The sequence below is a fragment of the Bos mutus genome, chromosome 10, assembly GCF_027580195.1.
Source record: "Bos mutus isolate GX-2022 chromosome 10, NWIPB_WYAK_1.1, whole genome shotgun sequence".
Lineage (NCBI taxonomy): Eukaryota > Metazoa > Chordata > Mammalia > Artiodactyla > Bovidae > Bos > Bos mutus.
Window position 1 is genome coordinate 83,988,287 of NC_091626.1, and position 25,556 is coordinate 84,013,842.

Genomic DNA, 25,556 nt, shown 5'->3' on the forward strand with positions numbered 1-25,556 from the left:
CTGCCTGCTGGTTGGGTCGCTGGAGGTTTCATTCTCGCCTAGATGACGACGACGAGGAGCCGGAGGAGGAAGACCAGGAGATTAGAGACAAGGCTCTGCCCCGGTGGCAGATCTGGCTGGCCGCCGAGCGGTCCCGAGACCACAGGCACTGGAGGCCGTGGCGCCCGGACAAGGCCAGGAAGCAGACGGAGGAAGACTGCGAGGACCCCGAGAGACAGGTGAGGCCCTTCCCATCCCCCAGCGGCGGTCGTTTGCTCTCCCGTCCCCGCTGGGTTTCCGTTCCCAGAAGGAACCCGCTGCCCTTGCTGAGCCCACGCCTGGCTCAGGAGAGGCCGACCTGCTCCCGCTCCCGTCTCCAGAAACATCCTCTCCTGGGAAAGCGGCAGGACCGAGTTGGCTGCTGGTGATGGAGGAGGCTCGGCGCTCTCGCCCTGACGGTCCCTGTGCCCGAGGAGGTGGTTGGGTCTGGTGGTCAGCCCTCCGGAGACTGTCTTCCAAGGCTGGAAACCATGGAGTCACTGTCCTAGCTTCTTCCTCTGAGTCCACTTTCCCCGCTTTTGATCCTTGAAGATGCGTGTGTGCGTGTGACTCGGGAGACGGGGGCAGGAGGTGCAGGCCGTGGGGACGGGGTGTCCAGGCCCATCCTCCTGGGGAGGGAGTAGCATTTATTGAGCGCTGGTGCTTGCCAGGTGCTCGGCTGCCTCCCTCACGGCCTGGTGCCCTGCTGTACGGTTGGCAGCTCGGCAGCTTTCTGTCGTCGTTGTTCAGTCGCTAAGTCGTATCCAATTCTTTGTGACCCCGTGAACTGCAGCACGCCAGGCTCCTCCGTCCTCCACTATCTCCTGGAGTTTGCGCAGATTCATGTCCATTGAGCTGGTGATGCCATCCAGCCATCTCATTCTCTGTCTTCCCTTTCTTCTCCTGCCTTCGATCTTTCCCACATCAGGGTCTTTTCCAGTGAGTTGGCTCTTCACATCAGGTGGCTAGAGTATTGCAGCTTCAACATCAGTCCTTCTAATGAATACTCAGGGTTGATTACCTTTAGGACTGACTGGTTTGATCTCCATGCAGTCCAGGGGACTCTCAAGAGTCTTCTCCAACACCACAATTCGAAAGCATCAATTCTTTGGGGCTCAGTCTTCTTTATGGTTCAGCTCTCACATCCACACATGACTGCTGGAAAAACCATGGCTTTGGTTATATGGGTTTGTCAGCAAAGTGAAGTCTCTGCTTTTTAATACACTGTCTAGGTTTGTCATAGCTTTTCTCCCAAGAAGCAAGCATCTTTTAATTTCATGGTTGCAGTCACCTCCACAGTGATTTTGGAGCCCAAGAAGTTTTACATTAAAATAAAGGAAGAAATTCTATTTCAACACCTGGAATTGAGCCACTTTGACAAATACCAACTACAGTCTACCCCAAACAATGAGGGGGTTAGGGTCATCAGCCCCCAGCAGGTGAAAATCTCAGCATAACTTTGTAGTCAGCCCTTTGCATCCAAGGTTCCATAGCCTCAGATTCAACTAGCTGTGGGTCATGTAGTCCCGGGGGGACATGTTTAGTGAAAAAACGCATGTGCAAGTTAGAGTCTGGGTCCTCGGCGTGCCTGGCCTGTGAGAGTCACGGGTACAGACCGAGAGGCCTTACAGCAGCGAGGCTCCCGGGCTCTGACAAAGCACGAGCCTCGGGGGCAGAGGCTTCTCCTGTTTGCATCTGTGTCCCCAGTGTCTGGACAGAGGTTGCCCCGTGACAAGGCCTCCGCCAGTCCTGGATGTTGAGCGAGCATCTGTTTGATCTGGGAGCTTGCAGTCCAGCAGAGGGATCGGCATGACTGAAGGCCCTGGAGGGCCTGGGGTGTCCCAGGAGAGGCAAACGGGGTGGCCAGAGTGGAGTTAAGAAACCAGGATCGGGGAGAAGGAGAGAGGTGCTCTCTGGGCCGGAGGGAGTGGCCAGGGAATCGAGTCTGTATGCGAGGTCCCCGCCCTGGCTGAGCCCGAGTTTTCCGAAGGCGGGTGGGGTTTGTCTTTGGTGTGTGTGGGTTTTACAGAGTTCATGGCTGACCTCCAGAAGTTAGTTCTCAAGGCTCAGCAGTTTGACAGTTTCCCGGAAGCTCATTCCTGGAGCTAAGTACTGCTGTGAGTGATTTCTTAGATTTCTCTACTTTAGTGAAAACCTGGAGGAGAAAAGCTTTGTGATGAGTTGGTGGTTCTGATGGGTCGAGCCCCAGGGAGTCCAGTCTTACTGTGCTCGTGTTTTGATTTCCTCTTTACTGACGGCCACAGAGGCCAGGCGGGCAGGCAGGGTGGCAGGCGGCGCGCAGTCCCCTTTAAACCGTGGCCTCGCGGTTTAAGGCTGTATGTGAAGCCAGCGGTGAGCGTGGTTAGCCTGAGGCCCTGATGGTTGCTCCCAGCATGGCCCGTTGTCCCACAGTGTCCTTTTTCCTTTGCTGCTGTTTATATATTTTGGAGCATATTTTTCATTTCCTGAAGCAATTTGGTACAAAGAAACCACAAAATAGTAATGTTCTTCTATCTTGAAATAAAAATTTTTTCCAACTGTAATTTATGAAAGTAACTACAAAAGCAACGACGTGTGTTCTCAGAAGCGAATGCGATTCTGGATTTCCTGTGAATCCATTAGGCGACTTTGAAAGTCCCTGCTGTGGTGTCCCCTCCTGTGGAGGGTGCCCAGGAGGTGTGAGACGCTGCCCCCAGCGCCCACCCGCCTGCCCTCAGCTCGCCTCATTTTACAGAAAACCTAGCTCCTGTGTGTTTAAAATTGAGTCGTGTTGGCACATATCCATATAAAAAGAATTGCTGAGGGTGGTGAGGGGTTACCCTGGTGGCTCAGTGGTAGAGAATCCACCTGCCAAGCAGGAGACATGGGCTCAGTCCCTGGTCGGGAAGAGCCCACACGCGTGGAGCAACGAAGCCCGTGTGCCCTGGGGCGCGGGCTCCGCAACAAGAGATGCCTCTGCAGGGAGCGCCTGGCACCGTGGCTCGAGAAGAGCCCCGTTCACGGCGACAGGAGAGGAGCCCGCACAGCAGCAAGGACCACGCACAACCACACAGTTCACACAGAACCGCGGGGAGCCTCGTGGAGCTCTTGTGTGCGCGCTGCGCTCGGTCACTGGGGTTTTGTCTCCCCCTGCAGGTGTTGTTTGACGATCTCGGGCAGTCTCTGATCCGACTGTCCAGCCCGGATCTCCAGTTTCAGATGATGGCGGCCTTCCTGCAGTTCCTGGGGGTGCCTTCCGGCTTCAGCCCCCCCACCCCCTGCCTCTATCTGGCCATGGATGAGAACAGCATCTTCGACAGCGAGCTTTATGATGAAAAGCCTTTGACTTTCCTCGACCTCCCCTCCGGCGTCAGCTGTGTGGGCCGCATGGAGCCTCTGGGTGGCCGGCGCTGGCCCCGGGGTCCCAGTCGAGAGGGCGAGGAGTTTATCCGCAATGTCTTCCACCTGGCACTGCCTCTGTTTGCAGGCAGGGAGCGGTCTCAGCTCTGCGTCTCCTGGCTACGGTACGAGATCACCAAGGTAACGCCGGGACCCCCTCCCCTGGGTGGGGACCTCGGCTCCTGTTGCGGGGTGTTGGTGGGGCGGCCAAGCTCGTTGTTCTGCAGGGCGCTGGGCCACGGCACCTCCCCCTTCAGGGACCCTAGGGCACCACGTGTGTGGCTGCCCCTTCTGAGGGGCCACGGGGGGCGGGGGGGGGGGCAGGAGACTGAGCCCAGCTCGTTAGTGACCCGAGCTGCTGTTGTGGTGACTGTTACCAGATGTCTGTGATTGTGTGAGCAGTTAGTGTTAAGGTCTACGCTTAAGCTGGGCTAGAGGATTTAAGGACTTATTAAAATAGATAAAATAAGCTACTTACCCTGCTTTTTAGTACCTATTACCTGCTAGAAATTTGTCTAGGATGGACTCTTCTGCCCTCTGCTGGCCACCAGCTAGAATTAAATTTTCATGTCCAAAGTTCTGATCCTTTAATTGCAAATGGCACACACCAGGCTGTGTTATTAAAACAGTGTCTGGTAAAATCTGATGGGGCTTCCCTGGTGGCTCAGTGGTAGAGAATCTACCTGCCAATGCAGGAGACGGGTTTGATCCTTGGCTCAGGAAGAGTCCACTGGAGGAGGTAATGGCAACCCACTCCAGTGCTCTTGCTGGGAAATCCCATGGACAGAGGAGCCTGGTGGGCTACAGTTCATGGGGTCGCAGAGAGTTGGACACGACAGTGACTAAACAACATTTGTTGATCGCCTGTCTTTGAAGAAGGACGTTTGGAGTGACCAAGCCTTGTTTACAGGAGTGTCAGATGGAAGCCTGGACGTGTGACTTTCAGGGCTCCCATGGCCTTGGTAGAACCCTGATCTGTTTCTCAGGGAGCCTACGAGTTTACCAGATATGTGATGGAGGCAGGCAGTGTAGACGCCTCGTGTGGCTTCCTGCAGTACAGTAGAGAGAAAGAAGAAACTAAGTGATGTCACTCAGTCGTGTCTGACTCTCTGTGACCCCATGGACTGCAGCCCGCCAGGCTCCTCCGTCCATGGGATTCTCCAGGCAAGAACACTGGAGTGGGGTGCCATTCCCTTCTCCAGGGGATCTTCCCGACCCAGGGATGGATCCCAGGTCTCCCGAATTGCAGGCAGATTCTTTACTGTCTGAGCCACCCGGGGACTCGACAGTACAAAGGGATGTCTATAAGTCCCGGAGCATTTCAAGTAATTCTTTTCCTTCTTACCTTTAGGTCATTTGGTGTCTGCACACTAAAAACAAGAAGAGATTAAAGTCACAAGGAAAGAACTGCAAAAAACTAGCCAAGAATCTCCTCAAGGAGCCGGACAACCGCAACAGCTTTTGCCTCTGGCAGCAGTATGCGCATCTGGAGTGGTTGCTGGGCAACACAGAGGATGCCCGGAAGGTCTTCGACGCGGCCCTGGGCACTGCCGGGAGCCGGGCCTGGAGGACCCGGAGCTCTGTGAGCTCGGCCTGCTCTACGCCGCGCTGGAGACGGAGCTGTCGCCGCCCGTGGGCGCGGCCGCCCCGGCCCGCGCCGTGCACGTGCTGAGCGGGCTGGCGGAGCGCCGGCCCTACGGGCCGTGCACGGGACAGGTGTCGGCCGTGCACGTTTTGAAGGCTCGGAGGGCGTACGAGCACGCGCTGCAGGACTGGCTGGGGGAGCACCGCGGCCCCGACCCAGGCCCCCCCGACCGCTTCAGCCGCCTGGGCAGCCTGGCGAAGTGCTTCATGCTTTTCCAGTACCTGACCGTGGGGGTTGACGCCGCCGGGCGCGTCCACGAGCAGGTGTTGGCGGGGCTCAGGGGCTCTGTCTCCACGGAGGCTGCCGGCCTGGAGGGCGCCCTGGAGGCCGTCACCCTGATGCACACCAGCCTGCTCAGGTTCCACGGCAGGCTTGCCGCGCACCCGCTGGCTCCCCTGCGAGAGGCGCTCTCAGAGGCTTTACGGTTGTACCCGGGCAACCAGCTTCTCTGGAGGGCGTACGTGCGGATTCAGAGCAAGTCGCACAGCGCCAGCAGGACCAGAAGATTCTTCCACGCCATCACCAGGTCCGCCAAACTCCTGGAGCCCTGGCTGTTTGCGATCGAAGCGGAGAGGATGCGGAAGAGGCTGGTGGACGCCGTGCAGAGGTAATCACAGCGCGCCTCGGCCACAGGTCCGCAGGCCTCTCACGCGGTCAGGCCTTGTTCCCATGGCCCACCAGCCTCTAGAAGACAGAAATGCACGCGGCCCAGGGCCTGGAGCGCCTGCGGGGTGGCGGGGAGCGGTGCCTTCTCTTGTGTTACGGGAAGATGCATTGAGAAAGGAAACAGATCGAAGGGATTCCGGAAAGTGTGTTGAAAGAGGAGGGCAGAGAGCGGCCCCTGTCGGGGCTCCCGCGGTGTCTCCCCAGGCCTGGCTCCTGCGCATCCTGGGCTTTGTTTATGGCGCCTGAGTGCTGACTCCCTGCTGTCGGGGGTCTGAGACCTTGGTAGAGAAATTGTGGGGCGGGCACCTGGGCCTGGAGTCAAATCCCAGCGCTTCCACTCAGCAGCTGTGTGACCCTGGGCAGGGCAGTTCATGGCTCTGGTCTGTTCCCTTTCTATAAAATGGGCATAATTAAAGAGGGTTGCTGGGAAGAGTGAGTGCTGAGCACAAAGAGCCCAGAGTAATTACTAGCCTGTGTTACTATGGAGGGTGAGAACAGGGTGGTGCTTTAAATGTCTCTCTTTAGATAACACTATTCTATGTCTGAAGGTTAAGCAGTAGGCTTGGGCGCGTGTTAGCTGAGGCATCATTGTTGCTTCTAGAACCTTCGTTGTTTTACTCTGACCTGAGAAAGCCGGGGTTCAGGATTGCCTGTGTTTCGCGCCTTTCATTCGAATTTTATTCCCTCTTTCAACTGAAAGGTCTCAGGGTAACTGCAGTCTGCTGCAGAAGGGGCAGGTTCTCCTGAGACAAGGAGTCTGTGTGCCCTCAGGGTGGACTCCGCGGGGTGGAGACACTGCAGAGCCCTGGACGCTGCGCTCCGCCGGCCCCGGAGGAGCCACGTCTCACCTGCACCCCACGCTCCTGCGCCCCCAGACCCGGGGCAGCTCTGCCTGCGACGTGTGCCAACCCCCGTTGCTGACCCTGCTGCGGCGTCAGCCTGAGTGGCTGTCCTGGACTCACCTGAGCCTCTGTCTTGCAGGGTGGACGGTAGAGAGGTCCATGCCACCCTTCCCGAGACCGGCCTGACGCACCGGATCAGAGCCCTGTTTGAGAGCGCCGTGCGGAGCGACCACGGCAGCCAGTGCCCCCTGCTGTGGAGGATGTACCTGAACTTCCTGGTAGGAAAGACGCCAGGTTTCTGTTCCTGTGCAGAGCGCTGTTTCCTCTTCCAGAAGAGCAGGGCAGGGGCCCTGAGGACCCGGGAGGGGCCTGGTAGACTGAGGAGGAGGGCACTCGGGACCCGGGAGGGGGTCTGGTAGACTGAGAAGGGGGATGCTCAGGACCCGGGATGTAGACTGACTGAGGGGGGCCCTCAGGACCAGGGAGGGGCCTGGTAGAGTGAGGAGGGGGCTCGGGACCCGGGAGGGGGCCTGGTAGACTGAGGAGGGCCACCTGGGCTGTTGGCAGCCCCAGAATATCTGTGTTTCTCTGAATTAACTTCGTTGAGGCAACAACTTGGAAAAAGAGACCTAAATGTGTTGCTGTTCTGCTTCTAAGAATTTCCAGGCCCTGGTTCTGTTTTGTTACTGAAAGGTTGTGTAAGACTCGGTCTGGACTGTGGTTTAAAGAGGCGTTTCCAGGGCAGATGCGCTGTTCCTGGAGGCACCACAGCCGTGGAGTTTCGTCAGTGGGCTGTGCAGGCCGACAGGCGGGTCCTAGGCTTCGGGGCCTGCGTTGCTTTGTCTTTGGTTAAAGGTCTGACGTCAGGCTGGCCTTCCTATATTAGAAAACGTCTACTGTCGAGTTTTGTGGTTTTTAGAAACGGTCTTCCAGCCACTTGAGTGTCTAGACAGTGCTCACGGCTGTTCAGTCACATCCAAGCACCCTCCACTGACGACCTTTCAGAAGCCCTGAGTGGCCTTCCTGTTATGTACATATGTGTATCTCTGATTATTTCCATAGGCTAATTTCTCAGAAGTTGATCAAAGTATTTGAACATCCCATTGACATTTGACAGAGAGGGGCGTAAAGAGACAGAGAAGAAGGTAGGGGCCAGGAGAAGTTCGGGTTAGACGTCTGGGCCTCCCCCGGCCTCTGAGAGTCCGGAACTTCTCTGGGAGCGCCTCCCCTGAGGTCTGAACGGCCTGGACAGCTTGTCTCAAGACAGCAGCTCGCGGGCACACTCCCAGCGCCAACGGGCACCAGGCGGCCCCGGGACGAGTTACCACCAAAGTTTCTGTGGTTTTAACGTTTATTCTTCACTCTCAAAAGCGTAGATTTCGCGTGTGGCCTCCTTGGTGTGGGACGCGAGCCTCCACAAGTCCAGACGCCCGTGTGGTGTCCCTGCCCTGGGTGGCCGGGACATGGCCCACCTGCTGACCTGGGGTCACAGCGCTGGGCGGCCGTTGGGGTTTGCTCGTCACCAGGCCCCTTGGCCAAAGGAGCACGTCAGACGCTCTCTCGGTTCCAGCGCCGACGCCCTGTGAGTCTGAGCTGCTGAAAGACCTTTCCACTTATGAAGAGGGAGGCCAGTTTAACTTCTTCCAGGCTTTTCCAGGTAGAGACAGGGTGATGGGCAGGCTTGTAGTGTTTCTACTGAGGAGCTGCCATGATCTGGTTGGACTGTAGACAGAAAAGTTCTTGTTGACTTGGAAAAAAAGATTGAGGCCGTTAGGGAATGCCTCATCTTTTTGGAAAGATGAGCATCAGACCAAGAATTAACTGTGCAGTGATTTCCCCCACCAGTTCCTGAGGCGTCTGGGTGGGCTCCTAACACTTTGGCAAAAGCAGTGAAAAAAATCAAAATAGAGCCAAAATGTGAGGCGTCGGCTGGGAAGGCCTGGCCGGCAGGTGCCGTGGGGCCCTGGAGAGGCTGTGGCTCTGGCTCCCCGGAGGAACAGTCACCATCTCGTTTTCACCTGGCATTTACCATGTGATGCCTGATACAGCAAAGGCCTTTTCCAGAGGCCAGCAGATGGAGGAACCAGCAGAGGGCAGTTCTTGTGTGAGGCTCGGGCAGCTTCTGTCTGGATCTGCTGGATTCCAGGGTTATCTGAGCGTCTCACAAAGGCAGTGGTGGAGAAAGTCCACTGATACGATGTTTCTTCTTTCAAGAACAAACCAAGCCTTCAGTGTGGTTACTGTTCTGGCAGAGGACACCGCAGGGCCCTGGCATTGCGGGCAGGCAGCCCACAGCGGCTCTCAGGGGTCCCTTCCGAGTCCAGCCTCAGAACAGCCTGGGAGGGAGCCGGGAGTCCCGGGGTAAGGGGTGAGCCCTGTCTGGAGCTGACCAGGGATGCTGGTACAGCCCAAGGGGATGGGCTCCCCGACAGGGTGTCCACCTGGAGGATCTGCATGGGAGGCGAGGCCAGCCTTGCTGGATGGAGGCCCTGAGCCGTGGTGGGGAGCTGCTGAAGCCATCAGCCATGCTTCCGGGGGGTCGGTCACAGCCCTGCCTGCTCCCTGCCCGCTGGACGGCCGCTCACACATGCTCCTATGGGAACAGAACGTCTCGGGGAGGCAGGTGGGCAGCCCTAGGAGCAGACTTCAGCTCTGTGAGCTCACCTTGCGCCCACTCACGGCTGTGGGCGCCCACCCAGGGAGCTGCCTGGGAGGCTGTGACTCCCGGGGGAGGGGCTGGCCCCTTCCTGGGACTCGGGAGAGGCTGGCGGGGGAGGGGGCGGACGGAGACTGCTGCGGTATCCGCAGGTGTGGCAAGAGCAGCGGGTGTGGGAAGAGCAGCGGGTGGGGGAAGAGCGCCTCGGAGTTGACACCAAGACCTCACAGCGTAGTGTTGTATAAACGCTTCCCAGGCGGCACCAGCGGTGAAGCCGCCTGCCAGTGCAGGAGAGGCGAGACCTGGGCCCATCCCTGGGTCGGGAAGATCCCCTGCTCCAGTGTTCTTGGCTGGAGAATCCCATGGACAGAGGAACCTGAAGGCTACAGTCCATGGGGTCACAGTCAGACACGACTGAAGCTACTTAGCACACACGCATTGTATAAAAACGTGCTTAGAGTAGAAATGTGGAGAAGGCAATGGCACCCCACTCCAGTACTCTTGCCTGGAAAATCCCATGGATGGAGGGCCTGGTGGGCTGCAGTCCATGGGGTCGCTAAGAGTCGGACACGACTGAGCGACTTCACTTTCACTTTTCTCTTTCCTGAGTTGGAGAAGGAAATGGCAACCCACTCCAGTGCTCTTGCCTGGAGAATCCCAGGGACGGGGGAGCCTGGTGGGCTGCCATCTAATGGGGTCGCACAGAGTTGGACATGACTGAAGTGACTTAGCAGCAGAGTAGAAATGTGAGTATTTGCACACTCTCAGACTGAAATTCCTGATCAGAAATTTGCTCTTGACAAGGTTATTGATTCAGTTAATCCTGGTTATCTCATTTCTGTAAGACAGTTTTCAGAAAATGGCTAGTGTTAAAGCAAGCCTTTTCTCTGTCATCACCCTCATTCTCGGCACGCCTGGGAACAGCAGGTGTGATGGCCCGCGGGAAAGGAGGAGATGAAGACAGGTCATCAGTGTTCAAGGTCCAGTCCAGGCCCACGGGACCCAGCAGAGGCCCCGAGGGCGTCCCTCGGCACGTGGACACCCTGCGGCACGTGGACTGGGGCCCCGTGCGGGTCAGTGGCCTGAGATGAATCTGTTTCAGCCCCTCAGTTTTTTATTTTTCCCCCTTGCTTTAGGTTTCCTTAGGAAATAAAGAAAGAAGCAAAGGTGTGTTCTACAAAGCACTGCAGAATTGTCCTTGGGCAAAGGTGAGTTCTACAGGCCCCAGTCTCTGGATTCTCAGGGACCTTCCTGCCAGGCCTCATCCGATCTGTGCCTGGGCCCAGCCCCCCCAGGGCTTCCTCTGGCCCCCTGCAGCCTGAGGGGCTTGTTTCCTGTCCTGGGGGCACCGCTGGGGGCAGCTGGTTCCCAGCAGTTGCCAAAGCCCAGCCCAGAGGCCAGGCGCGTCGGGACCCACGTCCAACTCTTCCTGCAGCGCCCGGGTCTGTCTGGGGACACTCCGAGAGCAGACAGGTGGGGACCACAGCAGCTTCCCGCCCCACCCTGGAGAGAGGCCACGCTCCCCTGACCCCTGGGGCTCACTAAGGTGCCCCCGAGTTAGGGCGGGAAGGGGGCGGGGCCGGGGGGGCGCCCGCTGACCGGCGTCTCCCCGCCCAGGCGCTGTACATGGACGCCATCGAGTACTTCCCCGACGAGATGCAGGAGGTCGTGGACCTGATGACGGAGAAGGAGCTGCGGGTGCGCCTGCCGCTCGAGGAGCTGGAGCTGCTGCTGGAGGACTAGACGCTGGGGGCCGGGCCCAGCCCCGGAACACAGGCACGCGCGTGCCCAGACCTGTGCCCTGAAGGGTCCTCGCTGACGCGCGTGTCTAGGCTGTCAGTCTCACCTTCTGCAGTTTCTGCACATGCGAATGACACAAAGCTGACATTCTGCACACGATACATGTGAATGTGTGTAAGCGTGCACAGACAAGGATCACGCCAAAGCTGTCACGGCTCGTGTGGGTCCTTCTGGTCCACTCTCCCCTGCCCAGCCCGGGTGAAGGTTCTTCTGTGGGCATCCTTGGGGATCCTGCCAAGTCTCCTGGCTCTTGCAGTCCAAAGAAAGGTCTGGTTACTCACCAGGCCCTCCGCCCTGCGGCTGGTGAGCCCGTTCTGCCCATTTTTTCAGACCAGAGCAGCTGGGAGTCGTGTAAAGCTTGGAGTTCTCAGCTGCATCACACGTGTCCTTCCTGTTCCCGGAGCTCCACTCGTGGACATCTCGCCTGCAGACCCGGCAGCCAGCGTCGCCGGAAGCTCATGCGCCCGGAGACCCTGGGCCCACCCGGCCCTGCTGAGTCAGATGGGGCTCTAGGAGGACTGAGTCAGGGGACTGAACAAACAAGGACCCCGCTGCAGGGGAGCGCGGCCTGCTCCTCCCCAGCAAAGCCATCTCTGCCTCAGAGACGCCGAACGTTCGCTTCCAGCCGTCAGCTGCGCTCTCATCCGATTTTCAAGAGCGGTGATCAACACCCGACGGAGCGGAAATGCTTTTTCTTCTCCGAGGTCCTGCTTTTTTAAACACAGTGGACTTCTCTGCATTGCGTTTCTTATTAAATCATGCTCTCTAGAACTGCTGAAAGCAAATTTCCTTGGCTCCTCATCCAGAAAAGCGGGTGTTGTGGAACCTGGGCTAGGAATGGACAGACACCGGCAGGGGAGAAGGGGCGCGTTCTGCAGCGGGTCTCGGGCTCTGAGGCTGAACGGAGCAGAGGCGAGAGCGTGGGGCAGAGGGAGCCAGGCGAGGGGCGGCGCCCGTGCTTCTGAACTCTCATGGGGGGTGGGGGGTGCGCTGACCTCCACAGGGCTGCCCTGGGGGTCTTCAGCCCTGCCCCTTTGAAATTCTGTTTGGAACCCTGTCTCAGCAGCACCAGCCCCTCCTTCCTGCCCTGGACCCTCCAAGGGCAGCCCTGGCCAGGGAGTCGCAGCCTTTGTTGGCTCCACAGCAGAGGTGGTTGGCCGTGTGCTCACGAGCCAGCAGCTGCTATTTTAAAGCTGCCGGCTCGGCGCAGTGCCTTGGGGGCAGCAGGGACCCAGTCTGCAGTGCCCTGGTCCCCAGAGGCTTCCCCACACCTGGGCCCATCCACTCCTCCAGCCGAGCACCCAGCGTGTGGACAGGACTCCGTGTTAGAGAAAGCACGCTTTATTGGGACGCAGGCAGCCTGCCAGGCCCCTACACGCTGCGCTCGGGAGGGACACGAAACGCTCTGCCAACCGTGGCCAGTGAGCACACGGGCACCCAGGCAGGCAGCCTCCCACCTCACCCCTCCAGCAGCCAGGGCCCTCCCAGCCTCTCCTGGAAGGCAGCTCTGTCTACTAGAGATACAGCCCCTCTGGGGTGCCCTCCTGCTTTTTATAAAGAACATTTTCCTTCGACTTTTTGAAGTCTTCATTTGTTACTTTCATTCTGCGCTCTCTCAAGGCCATCAGACCAGCTTCTGTACAGATTGCCTGTAGGAAAGAACAGTGCATTCAGAGTGGAAAATACTTTTTATTCTAACAATTCAGACAGCACTATTTTGAAATCTGGTGTTGGCATCCAGGCCAAACACAAATTTTTATCAAACTTGAATGTTTTAAACATTCTAATTATTTTCTCAGAGGACCTGAGGTGGCTTAACCTGGGAGTATTTCACTAAGGAAGAGGCCTGTCTTAGGTTCTAACTAGCTGTATAGCCTGGCAGGTCAGTAAATCCTCAAAGCTCCGCTTTGGTTAAAGGGAATAATCCTCCTAAGAAAGAGATAAAATGATATCCAGAAACTTAGTGGCCACATACAGTGACATCCATTTCATTTACCTACAGTCTTAAGAGAACACGTATTCTGGTTAAATATTTACAAGTTTCAGACAGTATATATTCGAATATATTCACTTTTTCAATAATCACTTGCCAAAAGTAAAACAAGAACCCAAGCAAAGTGATGTGAGAGAAACACGGTCCTGGCTCTGCAGTCTCTCTGGCTATGGCCTCTAGCACCTCTCCTTGGAGTGATGTGGAGCAGAGTGTTTCTGCCCGTGAAAGACGAGTAGAAGCTGACACCTGGGAAGTGAGGGGAGGAGTGTACGGGGTTCACCACGTTGCAACTTTTCTGAAGGCTTGAAAAATCTTTCTAAATAAAAAGTTAAGACTTTAAATAATTTTACCTTCCTCCCCCGGTGAGACCAGCCTAGCTCCACAGATGCCAATGAGACGCAGGCCAGCGCAGGCAGCGGGACCAGTATCGGTGCCCGTGCAGGGAGCAGGCTGGGCCCAGTCAGGGCTGCCGCGCCCGGCCCCCTCGGCGTCTGGGAACATGGGATGAAACAAGTAAAACCCAGCCCAGCTCCTCACCTTGATGTCGGCACCAGAGAGGTCGTCTTTAGCCATGATCAAGTCGTCCAGGGTCACGTCGTCGGCCAGCGTCATCCTGCTCGTGTGGATCTGGAAGATGCGCTTCTTGGTCTTTTCGTCGGGCAGGGGGAACTCGATCTTCCTGTCGATGCGGCCTGTGGGCACACAAGGTTTCCAGTCACGGCCTGGCGCCCGGCCCTGGCTGAGAGGCCTCCGTCTCACATGAGTGATCTCAGTCACACAGCGTCCCGTGCCAAATCTTAAAAAGCGTCTTGAGGCTAAAAAAGGTCAGGCTACACAGAGTACATCACAATCGCACTTAATGTTCTCTACGGGGACACAGTTTGGTAAGTTACTCAAGCTTCACGGCGGGATCTGCCTTCACACCCGTCACCCGGTAACCACCCTCCCCAAAGTGCCCTTTAGAAACACAAATCCGCCGAGCGCGTCCTCTCCCCGCGGTGGGGCCGGCGCGGCGTGACCTGGTCTGATGAGGGCCGGGTCCAGCGTCTCTATCCGGTTTGTGGCCATGATGACTTTCACGTCTCCCCTTGAGTCAAAGCCGTCCAGCTGGTTCAGCAGCTCCAGCATCGTTCGCTGAATCTCCCTCTCCCCGCCTGAGTTGGAGTCGTACCTGGGAGAGGAAGCCAGGGGGACGTGAGGACCCCGTGGCCTGGCTGGTGGAGGCACTCGGGACACGGCTGTCTCCACCCGTGTGTCCCACCTGCCCAGAGCCCAAGCTGCACCCACAATATCTTCTTTGTGGCCATTTTCATGCCTGAAATTGTATCCTTTTTATTCAGTCTCCACATGTGAGCTCCTCGAGGGCAGAGACCCATCTTTACCGCTGTCTCCAGGGTCCAGAGGGGGCCGGGCTCTGAGCTGGTGCTCACGGCACGGCTGCGGACGGACCGAATCCACTGACCGGGAGTCGTGCCCGGTACATGGGGAGCGGCACCGGGACCGCGGCAAGCCAGCACGCAGCCCCTCCGGGGCCTGCCCACGGTCCTCGTTCTCAGAGCAGAGCGGCACCGTGTCCACCCCTTAGTGACCCGAAAGAGGGAAGGCAAAGTCTACCTTTTCGTCCCAATAGCATCGATTTCATCAATAAAGACGATGGATGGTGCGTGTTCTTCAGCGACTCGAAACAGTTCCCGAACGAGCTTGGGGCCGTCGCCCAGGTACTTCTGAATGAGTTCAGAGCCGACCACTCGCAGGAAGGTGGCCGAGGTCTGGTTCGCCACTGCTTTGGCTAATAAGGTTTTCCCTATTTTAGATTGAAAAAGAAAGAAAAAAACCTTAAGTGCTGTTTTAACTTTAGAACTCTCATTACCACCTTAAAAGACATGAAGAATGGGTGGATCCCTCTATGAAAAGCATGTTCTCAAAGCAGACAAGGAAATTAAAAAAAACTGAAATACATATTTTGATTATTTTTAACTGTTTTCCTAAATTCATCATGATAATGTCAGAAAGTACTCTTATTGCAAGTTACTCAAAGTTGCATATAATATTCACCTGACCCCATTCAACGAGGGTTAGAGAACCAAACTCAACTCCTACGAGACTATCAGTGCTGAAAAAAGGCCGGGGAGCACCAGGCTTGACTGGAGGACAGAGCACGCTCCTGAGCAGGCCTGCTGCACCCCGGGGCCACCTGCAGGGGTCCCCAGGCTCTGGGCACCGAGCCAGGACCAGCTCCTGACGAAGCCCACGAATGACCGCCACTAGCAGCTCAAGAGACTTCCCTGTCTGTGCTGTGCCCTCGTGGGACGCTCCTCACTGCTCTCAGGGCAGCCCTGACACTTCTCTCTCAAGTCGAGAACCAGAGTCAGCAAGGGTACCCACCCTGAGAACGTCAGAGCGCGAGACCTCGGCCCTGGGATGGTGACAGCTGGGAGAGGGCCACCCTCGGGCCCGTGTGGGGGAGGGAGCTGGCCAGGGACACACGGGATTCTGGGCCAGTGGTGAGGGGGACAGAGATCTAAGCTCTGCGACCAGGCGAGGCAGTGAGCTCCTCAGTCGGGCAGAAGCTTCAGATGCTTATGAAAGGGCTGGACTACTCCCCGAGGGCGTCCGTTAAGGGCAGCGGACAGACCAGAAGGACCTCCTAAGTGGACGAGACCTTCTGGTCCAGACGCAGCCAAGCGCGGCTGCCGGGATGTTCAGCGAGCAGGGGGACCCCCAAGTGTCGCTGGCCTCTCCTGAAACCTGCTTTCCTGGGCTAAGAGGCTGCAGCAGCTCCCCGCCTCAGCACAGCGTCTCCCTGTCCCTCCCCATGGGCGGTCCTAGATACAGATCCTCCTGCGAACACGGCTCAGTTCACTCCATCAAACAACCTCCCTTCCTCTGGAATTCACAGAGCAGTGAATTTACTAAGCCCTGAACTACACAACCCATGGAGGTCAGCCCAGTGCCTGATGAACCAAGTACGTTCGTGCGTTTTTACCTTTACCCACGCACTCACCCGACGTGATACTCCGTCGCCAACAGCCCGGGGGAGCGCCCTGGTCTCAGCGGCACAGGAGCGCGGTCCCCGTGGGCCCGCACCTCTGCCGAGGCCTGCCACGTTCCGCACGTGGTCGGGGTCCTCAGGGAAGGGAGCAGGCATCGGCGCCTTCTAAAGCTCCCACGGGGATGCCAAGGTACGGCCCAGGTGGAGCACCCTGTTTCCATTTTTTCTCACAAACTATTTTCAGTGGACTTACGTTACTCTTGATACTGAAAAGCACCATTTTGCAACACGGGCATCTCGCACGTCCGAGCACACCACAGGAGTGCTGGGGGTCTGGACGTGCGCTCACACTGAGCAGGCACTTTTGGGGGGTGTCTCCTGGGCTCTCCTTTCTATTGTGACTCCTACGATCATCAACATATTAACCCTGTGAGGCCCGCAGTCACGAGCCGACAGCTCAGTTCTCAGCACACCTGTGCAACAGCACGACGCCCTTCCACGTGACAAGCGTGCTTCCAGCGGGGCTGCTTATTCACAGCGTCCAATATGTCCCTCAGAGCACATCTTTAAACTGAGGACTTGAGGCCCTCTCACTCAACGGCCAAGTGGTTATAACCAGCTAATGCTGCTGCTCAAGGAACGAGCTCACTGCCTGGAAAGCGACCAACGCAGAGCACACACACCTGTGCCGGGCGGACCATACAGAATGACCCCCTTGGGGGGCTTGATCCCCATCTCTTCGTAGTATTCAGGATGAGTGAGAGGAAGCTCCACGGACTCCTACAAAACAAACACGGGGTAGAGATGACAGGCTTTCCTGCTGAAACGTGTCCTGTCCATTCACTGGCGTCAAGGGTGTGTCTCAATTGCAACAAAAACAAGCTAACATTTCCACTGTTGTTGTCAGAGACGCTGACCCCAGCGGCAGCCAGGCCACAGTGCAGAGGACCTGGGTTCCACGGGGCTCCCGGCGCCCTCCTGTCTCCCTCACACACCCGATTTCCCGAGAGTCAGCCCTGAGTGACATGTAACAGGGACACTCGCCCTTGCCGAGGGAAGGACTATAAAGCGTGGATCCACACTTCCAGTGAGACTGCAGCGAGCAAGGCTTCCTGCTGCTGTCCCACCTCAAGCCAGATGGCTCCCTCCCCACTGCCGGAGCCCCTGGGGCGCTGAGACAGCTCTGAAGGCCGAAAAGCCCGCAGCGGGCCACCCCGTGTGCCCCATCCAGGGCCGGGACTGCGGTCTAGCCCAGAACTGTGCGCCACCGCCCTGCCCCAGACATCACCTGGGGCTTTCTGTGTAGCCACAGCTGCAGTCAACCAACTGGAAACACATTCACACAGATAATTACTAAATGTTACATATGAAGTGTGTTAAGCTGCAGCCGCTATAAGAACTATCATACAATTTATTCTTACTTCTGTTACTTAACTCAGTATTAGCAACACAAAATACCGCCATTGGCCAGCTCTGGGTCAGTTACTGGTCTGATCAATAAAGAAAAAACAGGACTTCCCTGGTGGCCCAGTGGTTAAGAATCTGCCTGCCAACACAGGGGCACAAGTTGGATCCCTGCTCCAGTAAGATTCCACGTGCTGAGAGGCAACCAAGCCCACGTGTCACAGCTACTGAAGCCCGCCTGCTCCGGGGCCCTCACCAGAAGGAGCCACCACAGTGAGGCCCACGCACCGCCACGGAGTAGCCGTGTTTGCCACAACGAGAGAAAGCGCCCTGCCTGACACAGCAGCAGAGACCCAAGGCAGCCCAGAACAAAGCTAGAGGAGAAAACACAAGGAGCAGCTGCAGCGCCCTCACGAGGCGGCAGTGAGCAGCGAGGCTCGCCCAGGGCGGGCTCCCAGACGCACCTTGATTTCCTGGATCTGGTTGTCCAGCCCCCCGATGTCGGCGTAGGTCTCTTGGGGCGCCTTTTCCACCTTCATCACTGTGACCAAGGGGTCCGTGTCGTCCATCAGCACCCCGATCACCGCGTGCACCTGAGAGGAAGCAGGGACTTTCACAGCCGGATCCCGAGGCACACCGCCTCTGTCCGCACTGGGGTGGCAGCCATGGAACCCGCCCTGCCCTCGGCCGTGCTCTGGCGCCGGCTCCACGGGACGGGGGCAGCCTGAGGGGAAGCGCCCCGCGCAACGCCTGACCTTGTGGTTGAGCAGCACGGAGCAGCCGGGCTCCAGCAGGTCCTTGTCTACGAACGAGAGGATGCTGACGTAGTGCTCCGAGCCCACAGACGTGGACACGATGGCGTGGTTGTCATCGATGATCTCCTCCAGGGTCCCTACTGACATCGGCGTCCCCCGGAGGTCATCCACCTTTGACCTCTCCTCCTACGTGAGAGCAGGCCAAGAAAGAGCGGCTCAGACTAAAAAGCAGACGGCGCGGACAGTTCACTTGATTTAAACACAGTTGGTGCTTTTAAAAGGCGGCTAAATAATAATCCGTTAAAGCCTGAAAGGCTCAGCTGTTTAGTTCTCGGTTCTACACAGAATTTGTGAAAGAAACAAGTTACAGTCACTTGATTTAAACACAGTTGGTGCTTTTAAAAGGCGGCTAAATAATAATCCGTTAAAGCCTGAAAGGCTCAGCTATTTAGTTCTCGGTTCTACACAGAATTTGTGAAGAAACAAGTTACAGTAATTTGCCAATTTACCTCTTGCTTTTCTTCTAACGGCTTCATCTGCTCCTGGTTTCTAATGAACTCCTCCTCCATGAGAAGATAGTCTTTAATTCTCTCTAGCTTCAGCAGTTTTAACCGGCACTGAGTGTGAGGTGTCACTGTAATTGAAAAAACAGTCTTGTTATGCTTGGAGCCTGAAGTCTGCAATTAATTCAGTTCACCCTTGGAGGGGGGGAAGTTAACACTTAAAACAAGCTTATTTTTAGTTGGATAGACTCTGAGAAATGCAGTTTAGTGACCTTAAGTAAGCACGTGCCTAAAGGCAGAGGGGAGAGCGATGAACAGACAGAAATGCCACCTTTACCACATACTAATTATCCGTAACTTGACTCTAGTTTTGAACTTTATATGCTCTTCTGCTGGTCTGATGACCTTTTTTTTTTTTATCAATACCATACTGATTCACTATAACAGGTCAATGGCACATTTTAAGCTGCCTGACTCAACTATTAACTGAGCACTGCTTTAAAAATCAGTTTACTGCACTTCAGCCGGAAGAGGCTCGTCCAGGTGGTAGATGAGGGTGGTGGAGGTATCTGAGCTGAAGTCTGCAGGGATGAGGCGCAGGCGGCCGTGGAAGCACTGCAGAAGGACGTGTTAAGCGGAGGGAAGCAGAGCTCCAATGCGCGAGGCAGAGAGTGAACCACACGCAGAGGGTGAGAGGCTGAGGCCAGAGAGGTGGGCCGAGTCTGCCGCCTGTTCTGCGTCTTACTCCTTATTTAGCAGGAAGACTTGAAAAATTTTATGTTCGGGCATAAACTCATGCTGTGAGTTCCAATACAGTGGCATTCCATTTTTTCATGAAATAAGTGTACCTCTAAGGTAACCAAGCTCAACCTGAGTTTTCTACCCTAACCCTGTACTCTAATACCCTAGAGAAGCTGCTTATTTAAAAGAAATTAATGGACTTTCCTGAAGTGAGATACAGTTGTATCCTCTGTATACTGTTAAAACTCAAACATAGCTTTTATTCCAACTTAGAGAATGCCACACACAGTCACAGGCCTGGAGCTTCAACCACATGCTACTTCCTGTCTGTCCACACTCAGCCCTCTAAGCTGAACACAGAGACGGGGCCCCCGGGAACTGGAACCGCATCATTACCCAGGGGCAGTTTGCTGGCAGCATCTGGTCCCTTTGTCTTCTTCTTCTTTTTCCCAACTCGAGTTGGTACAGGAGGTTCATATTTCTTTTTCTTGTCCTTGGGTTTTCAGAACGGCGTAGAAAAAAAAAAAAATCAGAGAGATCATATTAAAACCCAAACGTACTTCTGCAGGACCGTCATCTATTTCCAGGTGGTATAATTTTCCCTGTCCTTTAGGATGTTATTAAAAACTGTCCTTAAAAAAAAAATAAACAAGAAAATTTGTTTTTCATTCTTTCAATTTTTATGTGTGAACATAATTATCTTTTTTTTTAATATATAATACACACTAATAGACTATTCAGCAGAGATATTACTCCCTGCTGACTACTCTCCGTCTAGTCAAAGCTATGGTTTTTCTAGTAGTCATGCATGGATGTGAGAGCTGAACTATAAAGAAAGCTGAGTGCCGAAGAATTGATGCTTTTGAACTGTGGTGTTGGAGAAGACTCTTGAGAGTCCCTTGGACTGCAAGGAGATCCAACCAGTCCATCCTGAAGGAGATCAGTCCTGAATATTCACTGGAAGGACTGATGCTGAGGCTGAAACTCCGGTACTTTGGCCACCTGATGCGAAGAACTGACTCATTGGAAAAGACCCTGATGCTGGGAAAGATTGAGAGCAGGAGGAGAAGGGGACGACAGAGGATGAGGTGGTTGGATGGCATCACTGACTTGATGGACATGAGTCTGAACAAGCTCTGGGAGTTAGTGATGGACAGGGAGGCCTGGTGTGCTGCAGTCCATGGGGTCACAAAGAGTCAGACACGACTGAGCGACTGAACTGAATAGGTCATTCAATAAGGAACAGAGGTCAGAATTCAAAGTTACATGCCAGAAGCTGGAGTTAAATAATTTGACACAACTTTTCACACCTAAGGACGTTAAACACTAAAATCACAGACGGTTTAACACTTCTGGAATGTGACTACTTTTACATCTCTAAAAATTATTAATTCATTAATACCTACTTGCTGGTCAATACTCTTTTGTAAAACGTGAAAAGGCTATTTGAATTCCCAAGGCCTTCTCAGCTGAGAGCTGACGTTCCCACAATGCACTCACATCGCAGACACCTGGCTTCACACTTATTTACCTTATCGTCCTTCTTGCCGCCTCCAGGACCGTGGCCACCACTCTGACTTTGACCCTGAAAAAAAATTTAAGCAGAGCATTAAAAAAATTCAGGGGAGTTTCCCTGGTGGCTCAGTGGTAAATAATCCACCTGTAATGCAGGAGATGCATGTTTGACTCCTAAGTCAGGAAGATCCCCTGGAGAAGGAAATAACAACCCACTACAGTATTCACGACTGGGAAATCCCAAGGACAGAAGATGCTAGTGGGCTACAGTCCACAGGATCTCAGAGAGTCAGACATGACTTAGTGACTAAGCAACAACAACATAAATTTAGAACACCATCATTTCAAAAAACCCTCATTCTCCTGTGACTCTAAGACACCAACACTCCCCCTCATTTTAACATTTCTGAACTCAAGGTACACCTTGCAGTCAATGTGTAAATTTAACGTGGCAAAAATTTTTTCCTGAAAAGCTGTTAGTAAATCAGTGCTGCACTTTGCCACAGACTGCATCTTGAATCGAGGACAACTCCATTAAGAAAAGGGATGTAATATGTTATAAGGGCTTCACAGATGGAGCTGATAGTAAAGAGCCTGCCTGCCAATGCAGGAGACAGGTTCGATCCCTGGGTTGGGAAGATCCCCTGGAGGAGGGCATAGCAACCCACTCCATGGAGAATGCCTGGGAAATCCAATGGACAGAGGACTCTGGCAGCCTACAGTCCACGGGGTTGCAAAGAGCTGGACACGAGTCAAGTGACTCAGCGTGCACGCACAATGTGTCATGAGACCAAGACCCTAACCATCCCTTCCTGAGGGGAAGGTATAGACCTGGATATTTTCTAATATAAAACTACCCAGCTGAGGCCACCAAGAGTATGCAACTGGGCCATGATGAGAGCTTGTCATTTAACCTGTTCAACAATCATGTGTCAATCACTGACTCCTTACGAAGGACACACCAAGATCCAGGAGACTCTCCTTTCCATGGCAGCTTAAATAGCACCCATCCCTAAAGTCTGGGGCACTCAGGTAGGTCCTTCTTCCCAATTTAAAAAGCTGAATCACCATAAGCTATCAAGAACTTAGTGTATTAGTAAGTTCAGGAGGATTTCTGATTTTAAAACAGACCCTTCAGTTACAGGACAATGTCTTACACAGAGCAAGGTCTCAGAAACAACAGCATTTTAAATAAGCAATAGTGAATTTACTTGATTAGAGGGCCCTCTGCTGCTAAGTCACTTCAGTCGTGTCCGACTCTGTGCGACCCCATAGACGGCAGCCCACCAGGCTCCCCCGTCCCTGGGATTCTCCAGGCAAGAACACTGGAGTGGGTTGCCTTTTCCTTCTCCAATGCATGAAAGTGAAAAGTGAAAGTGAAGTCGCTCAGTCGTGTCCGACTCTTAGCGACCCCATGGACTGCAGCCTACCGGGCTCCTCTGTCCATGGGATTTTCCAGGCGAGAGGACTGGAGTGGGTGCCGTTGCCTTCTCCAAGAGGGCCCTCTAAGCCCCCTCAAATCACTTCCACATAGGCACCTGTAAGTTCAATCACCAGCTTCAGTATCAAGATAAAACAACCCCCTAAAGGAATTAAGGTCGAATCTATTTCCCCATTTGCAAGATTCTAAAAACTTTGCACTTTCTTCTGAAGAAGGTAATTAAGGGCTCTGAGAAATTTGGGGAAACACAATTAGTTTTACTGCAATAAGCCGTCCAAGTTACAGGCCTTTAACAATTTGGCTTAGAGGTTAAGGCGTCTGCCTCCAATGCGGGAGACCCGGGTTCGATCCCTGGGTTGGGAAGATCCCCTGGAGAAGGAAATGGTAACCCACTCCAGTATTCTTGCCTGGAGAATCCCATGGACAGAGGAGCCTGGCGGGCTACAGTCCACGGGGTCGCAAAGAGCTGGACACGACTGAGCCACGAGACTTCACTTCACACCCTCGGGACACGTGCTGTTGACGGGGCAGCCAGTGTCTGCGGTGTGTTTATTAGGTGCCTAAGTCTGTACAGGGTGTTTTCCTTCACTATCACATTTACACCAGACAGTTCTTCAGGCAGGTTTCACCATTACTACTTCCTAGATGAGGGACTGCAGTGCCCTAAGAACACGGGCTGTGGAAATAAACGCATCCAGGTCTGGATGCCGCCTTCATTCCTAACAGTCTCTGTGACCTCAGGGAAGTAGAGTCAGCTCTCCGAGCCTTGGTGTCCTAACTGGAAAGTAGGGATGACATTAGCTCCTCTATGTTGCTGGAAGCGAGTAACGGAGGTAAAACCACTTCTGCATGACTCACAGTACCTACTCACCAACACAATGTTATTGCTGAATAAGAAATGTTAGGGTCAGGACCTCCTCGGGCTGGTTAAAAAGTCTGGGCTCCGAAATCCTTTCTGGTTCAGGTCTCCGCCCCTCCCCATCTCTGTTTAAAATCCATCCTGGTTCAGGTCTCCCCTCTCCTGTTCCCCCATCTCTGGCTCTGTCCAGGCCGCCTTATCTTATTGGACCGCTTGTCTCCCAACTGAGGTTTCCAGGTCTAGTCTCTTCCCTCACCCATTCGGATATTACCTTCTACAACAAAGAGCTGACCCTCTGAATCGCCTCAAAAACCTTCAACGCCTGGCGCTTGCCAAACTGGCTTCAATTAACCTTTCCCAGGTTTGTCTACCCGTCCCATGACCCTCCACGTCTGGCCGCACAGGAGGACACTTCCCCGAGGCAGTCCCAAACGTCTCCACGTCTGGGGCATTTACACGATGCTTCTCAGCCTCAAGTGACTGCGTGCGTTACACTAAACGGTAAGCGGCGTGCTGAACAAACAGAGCCTACGAAGTTGGCACCATCGTTACCCTAGTTTACAGACAAGGAACCGAGGCTCAGAGAGGTTACGTGACTTGACAGCTGTCACAAAGCTGGTCGGAGAGACAGCGCAGTCCTGGCCACTGGACACCTGTATCTGTGCTTCTCTACTGTATGGGTCACTAGTAGATCACAGCACACCCCCAGGCCCTGAGGATAATAATAACGACCTCCAGGGACTGCTGAGAAGAATAACGAGCAAATGTTGGGAAAGTACTTGCCATGTGCTTGTCAGGACTAGAATACTGCTACCAAAAAGTCCTTCCAGGACCTGCTTGAGTCTGCGGCGGGACCTGCTGCTGCTCACCATACAGACCAAACATACACACGCTCAGGCCCTTTGCCCTTCCAGTCCTACTAGGACCAGTCTTCCTCGGGTACCTGCACAGGCTCCCCTCTCACTGGACTCAGGCTTCCCCTCCTCACTGAGGCTCGCTGACACCCTGTGTAAAACGGCCACCTCTCCCGCCCTTACAGAACTGCCACAAGCAAAGGCCACTCGCCCGTCCCCATCCCGCCCCGACATAGCATCACATACTCCTTTCTCTCTCTCTGTTTAACCTGCCTTCTAGAGAATGCAAGCTTCAAGAGACAAAGACTGGCTCAGTCCTGCCCGTCCTCTGTATGTGCAGCGCCTGGAGCAGAGCCTGGATCCCGCCCCCTCTCCCCCCACCAACCCCTCAAAGAGCGGCATCAACCCGGGAGCAAAGAAACCAACGCGAGCTAAGCGAGGCACCGAGGCGCCTGTGCACCGCCCCCGCGCCGCGCGGCCCCTACGACCCGCTCCCACCGTCCCCTCTGCCGCGCGGCCCCGAGGCGCTTGGCCCGGTGACTCGAGGAGGCTTCGGCCGAAACGCCCCGCGCCGAGGGGCAGCGCCCGGCTGGAAAGGGACAAAGCCAGCCCACCTCCGCCGCCCCGCCGCCCCAGGGGCCCGCCCGGCGCCGAGCCCCGGCCCCGGGGAAAGGCCGGCCGGCCCGCCGTGGTCCTCAACGCGCTCCCCAGGCGCCTTCGGGCCTCCCCGGAGACCGGGGCGGGCAGACCCGGGGCCTCCGGCGGCGGCCGGCTTCTCTTGCCGTGGGCCGCCTGCACCCATCGCCACGGCCAGCCGAAGCCCTTAGTCACTCACCATCTTGCTCCGGCCGCTCCAGCCGCCGCCGCCGCCGGAAGTGCGCCGCCAGGGCAGTGCGTCAGGGCGGAAGTTGCCGGGGGCGCCACGGAAGCCGACAGGGGCCAAATCTCGCGAGGCTCGGGCTGCGCACTCTGGGCCTGTGCGAGCGGACGGGCGGTGATGCTCTAACTCGCAAGCGAGACGTGGGTCTTGTTGAGCTTTCACTTGAAAAAAATGTTTAAATCGCAGTTATTAGGTTATTGTCAACAAGTTAAGACAATGACCTCTACTGTCAAAGGCAATTGTGAAGATATAAACAATTTTAAATAGGCCAAAATCAAAATGAGACCTTGCCTTAACTTCTCCAGGAACCGGAGTAGTCTTTGGAACCGCCAGGTTGACATATACTTTTGCACCAGCATTTCACGTCTAATTTGGTCTCTGGAATTAATCTGCTCATCTGAGAAGTTGTCTCATGAAGCATCTAAATCTGGTGGTTTGTTTTTTTCCTGATGACTTGTGAAATCTGGTCAAAATGCCGAATGTTGTCTTAAAAGTCCTCATCTTGCACCGCGTTTGTATCCTCATGTATTACATCCATCAGGACATCAGAAAGAAACAAAGCTGCGGCTTCCCCGGCTGTCCAGGGGCTAAGACTCCCTTCCAATGCGAGATAA

At 55.1% G+C, this 25,556-nt stretch overlaps 2 protein-coding genes across 2 annotated transcripts in view; one reads left to right on the plus strand and one right to left on the minus strand.

Moving 5' to 3' along the window:
• Positions 1-11,776, plus strand: part of NRDE2 (NRDE-2, necessary for RNA interference, domain containing) — a 48,515-nt gene extending 36,739 nt beyond the window's left edge. Inside the window, 7 exon segments of the mRNA XM_005888606.2 lie at positions 43-218; positions 3,154-3,537; positions 4,748-4,955; positions 4,958-5,648; positions 6,689-6,827; positions 10,342-10,413; positions 10,823-11,776. Of these exon segments, the coding sequence (XP_005888668.2) occupies positions 43-218; positions 3,154-3,537; positions 4,748-4,955; positions 4,958-5,648; positions 6,689-6,827; positions 10,342-10,413; positions 10,823-10,948 (1,796 nt within the window). The 3' untranslated portion in view covers positions 10,949-11,776.
• Positions 11,777-12,330: 554 nt separating this feature from the next.
• Positions 12,331-24,980, minus strand: PSMC1 (proteasome 26S subunit, ATPase 1). Its single transcript, XM_070378365.1, has 11 exons — positions 24,898-24,980; positions 20,925-20,978; positions 19,790-19,886; positions 18,659-18,783; positions 18,150-18,335; positions 17,859-17,987; positions 16,674-16,770; positions 14,613-14,802; positions 14,018-14,169; positions 13,536-13,690; positions 12,331-12,654 (listed from the first exon to the last, which is right to left on the minus strand). Exons 1-11 carry the CDS (start codon positions 24,898-24,900, stop codon positions 12,520-12,522), a joined length of 1,323 nt encoding a protein of 440 aa, XP_070234466.1. The 5' UTR covers positions 24,901-24,980; the 3' UTR covers positions 12,331-12,519.
• Between the last annotated feature and the right edge of the window lie 576 nt (positions 24,981-25,556).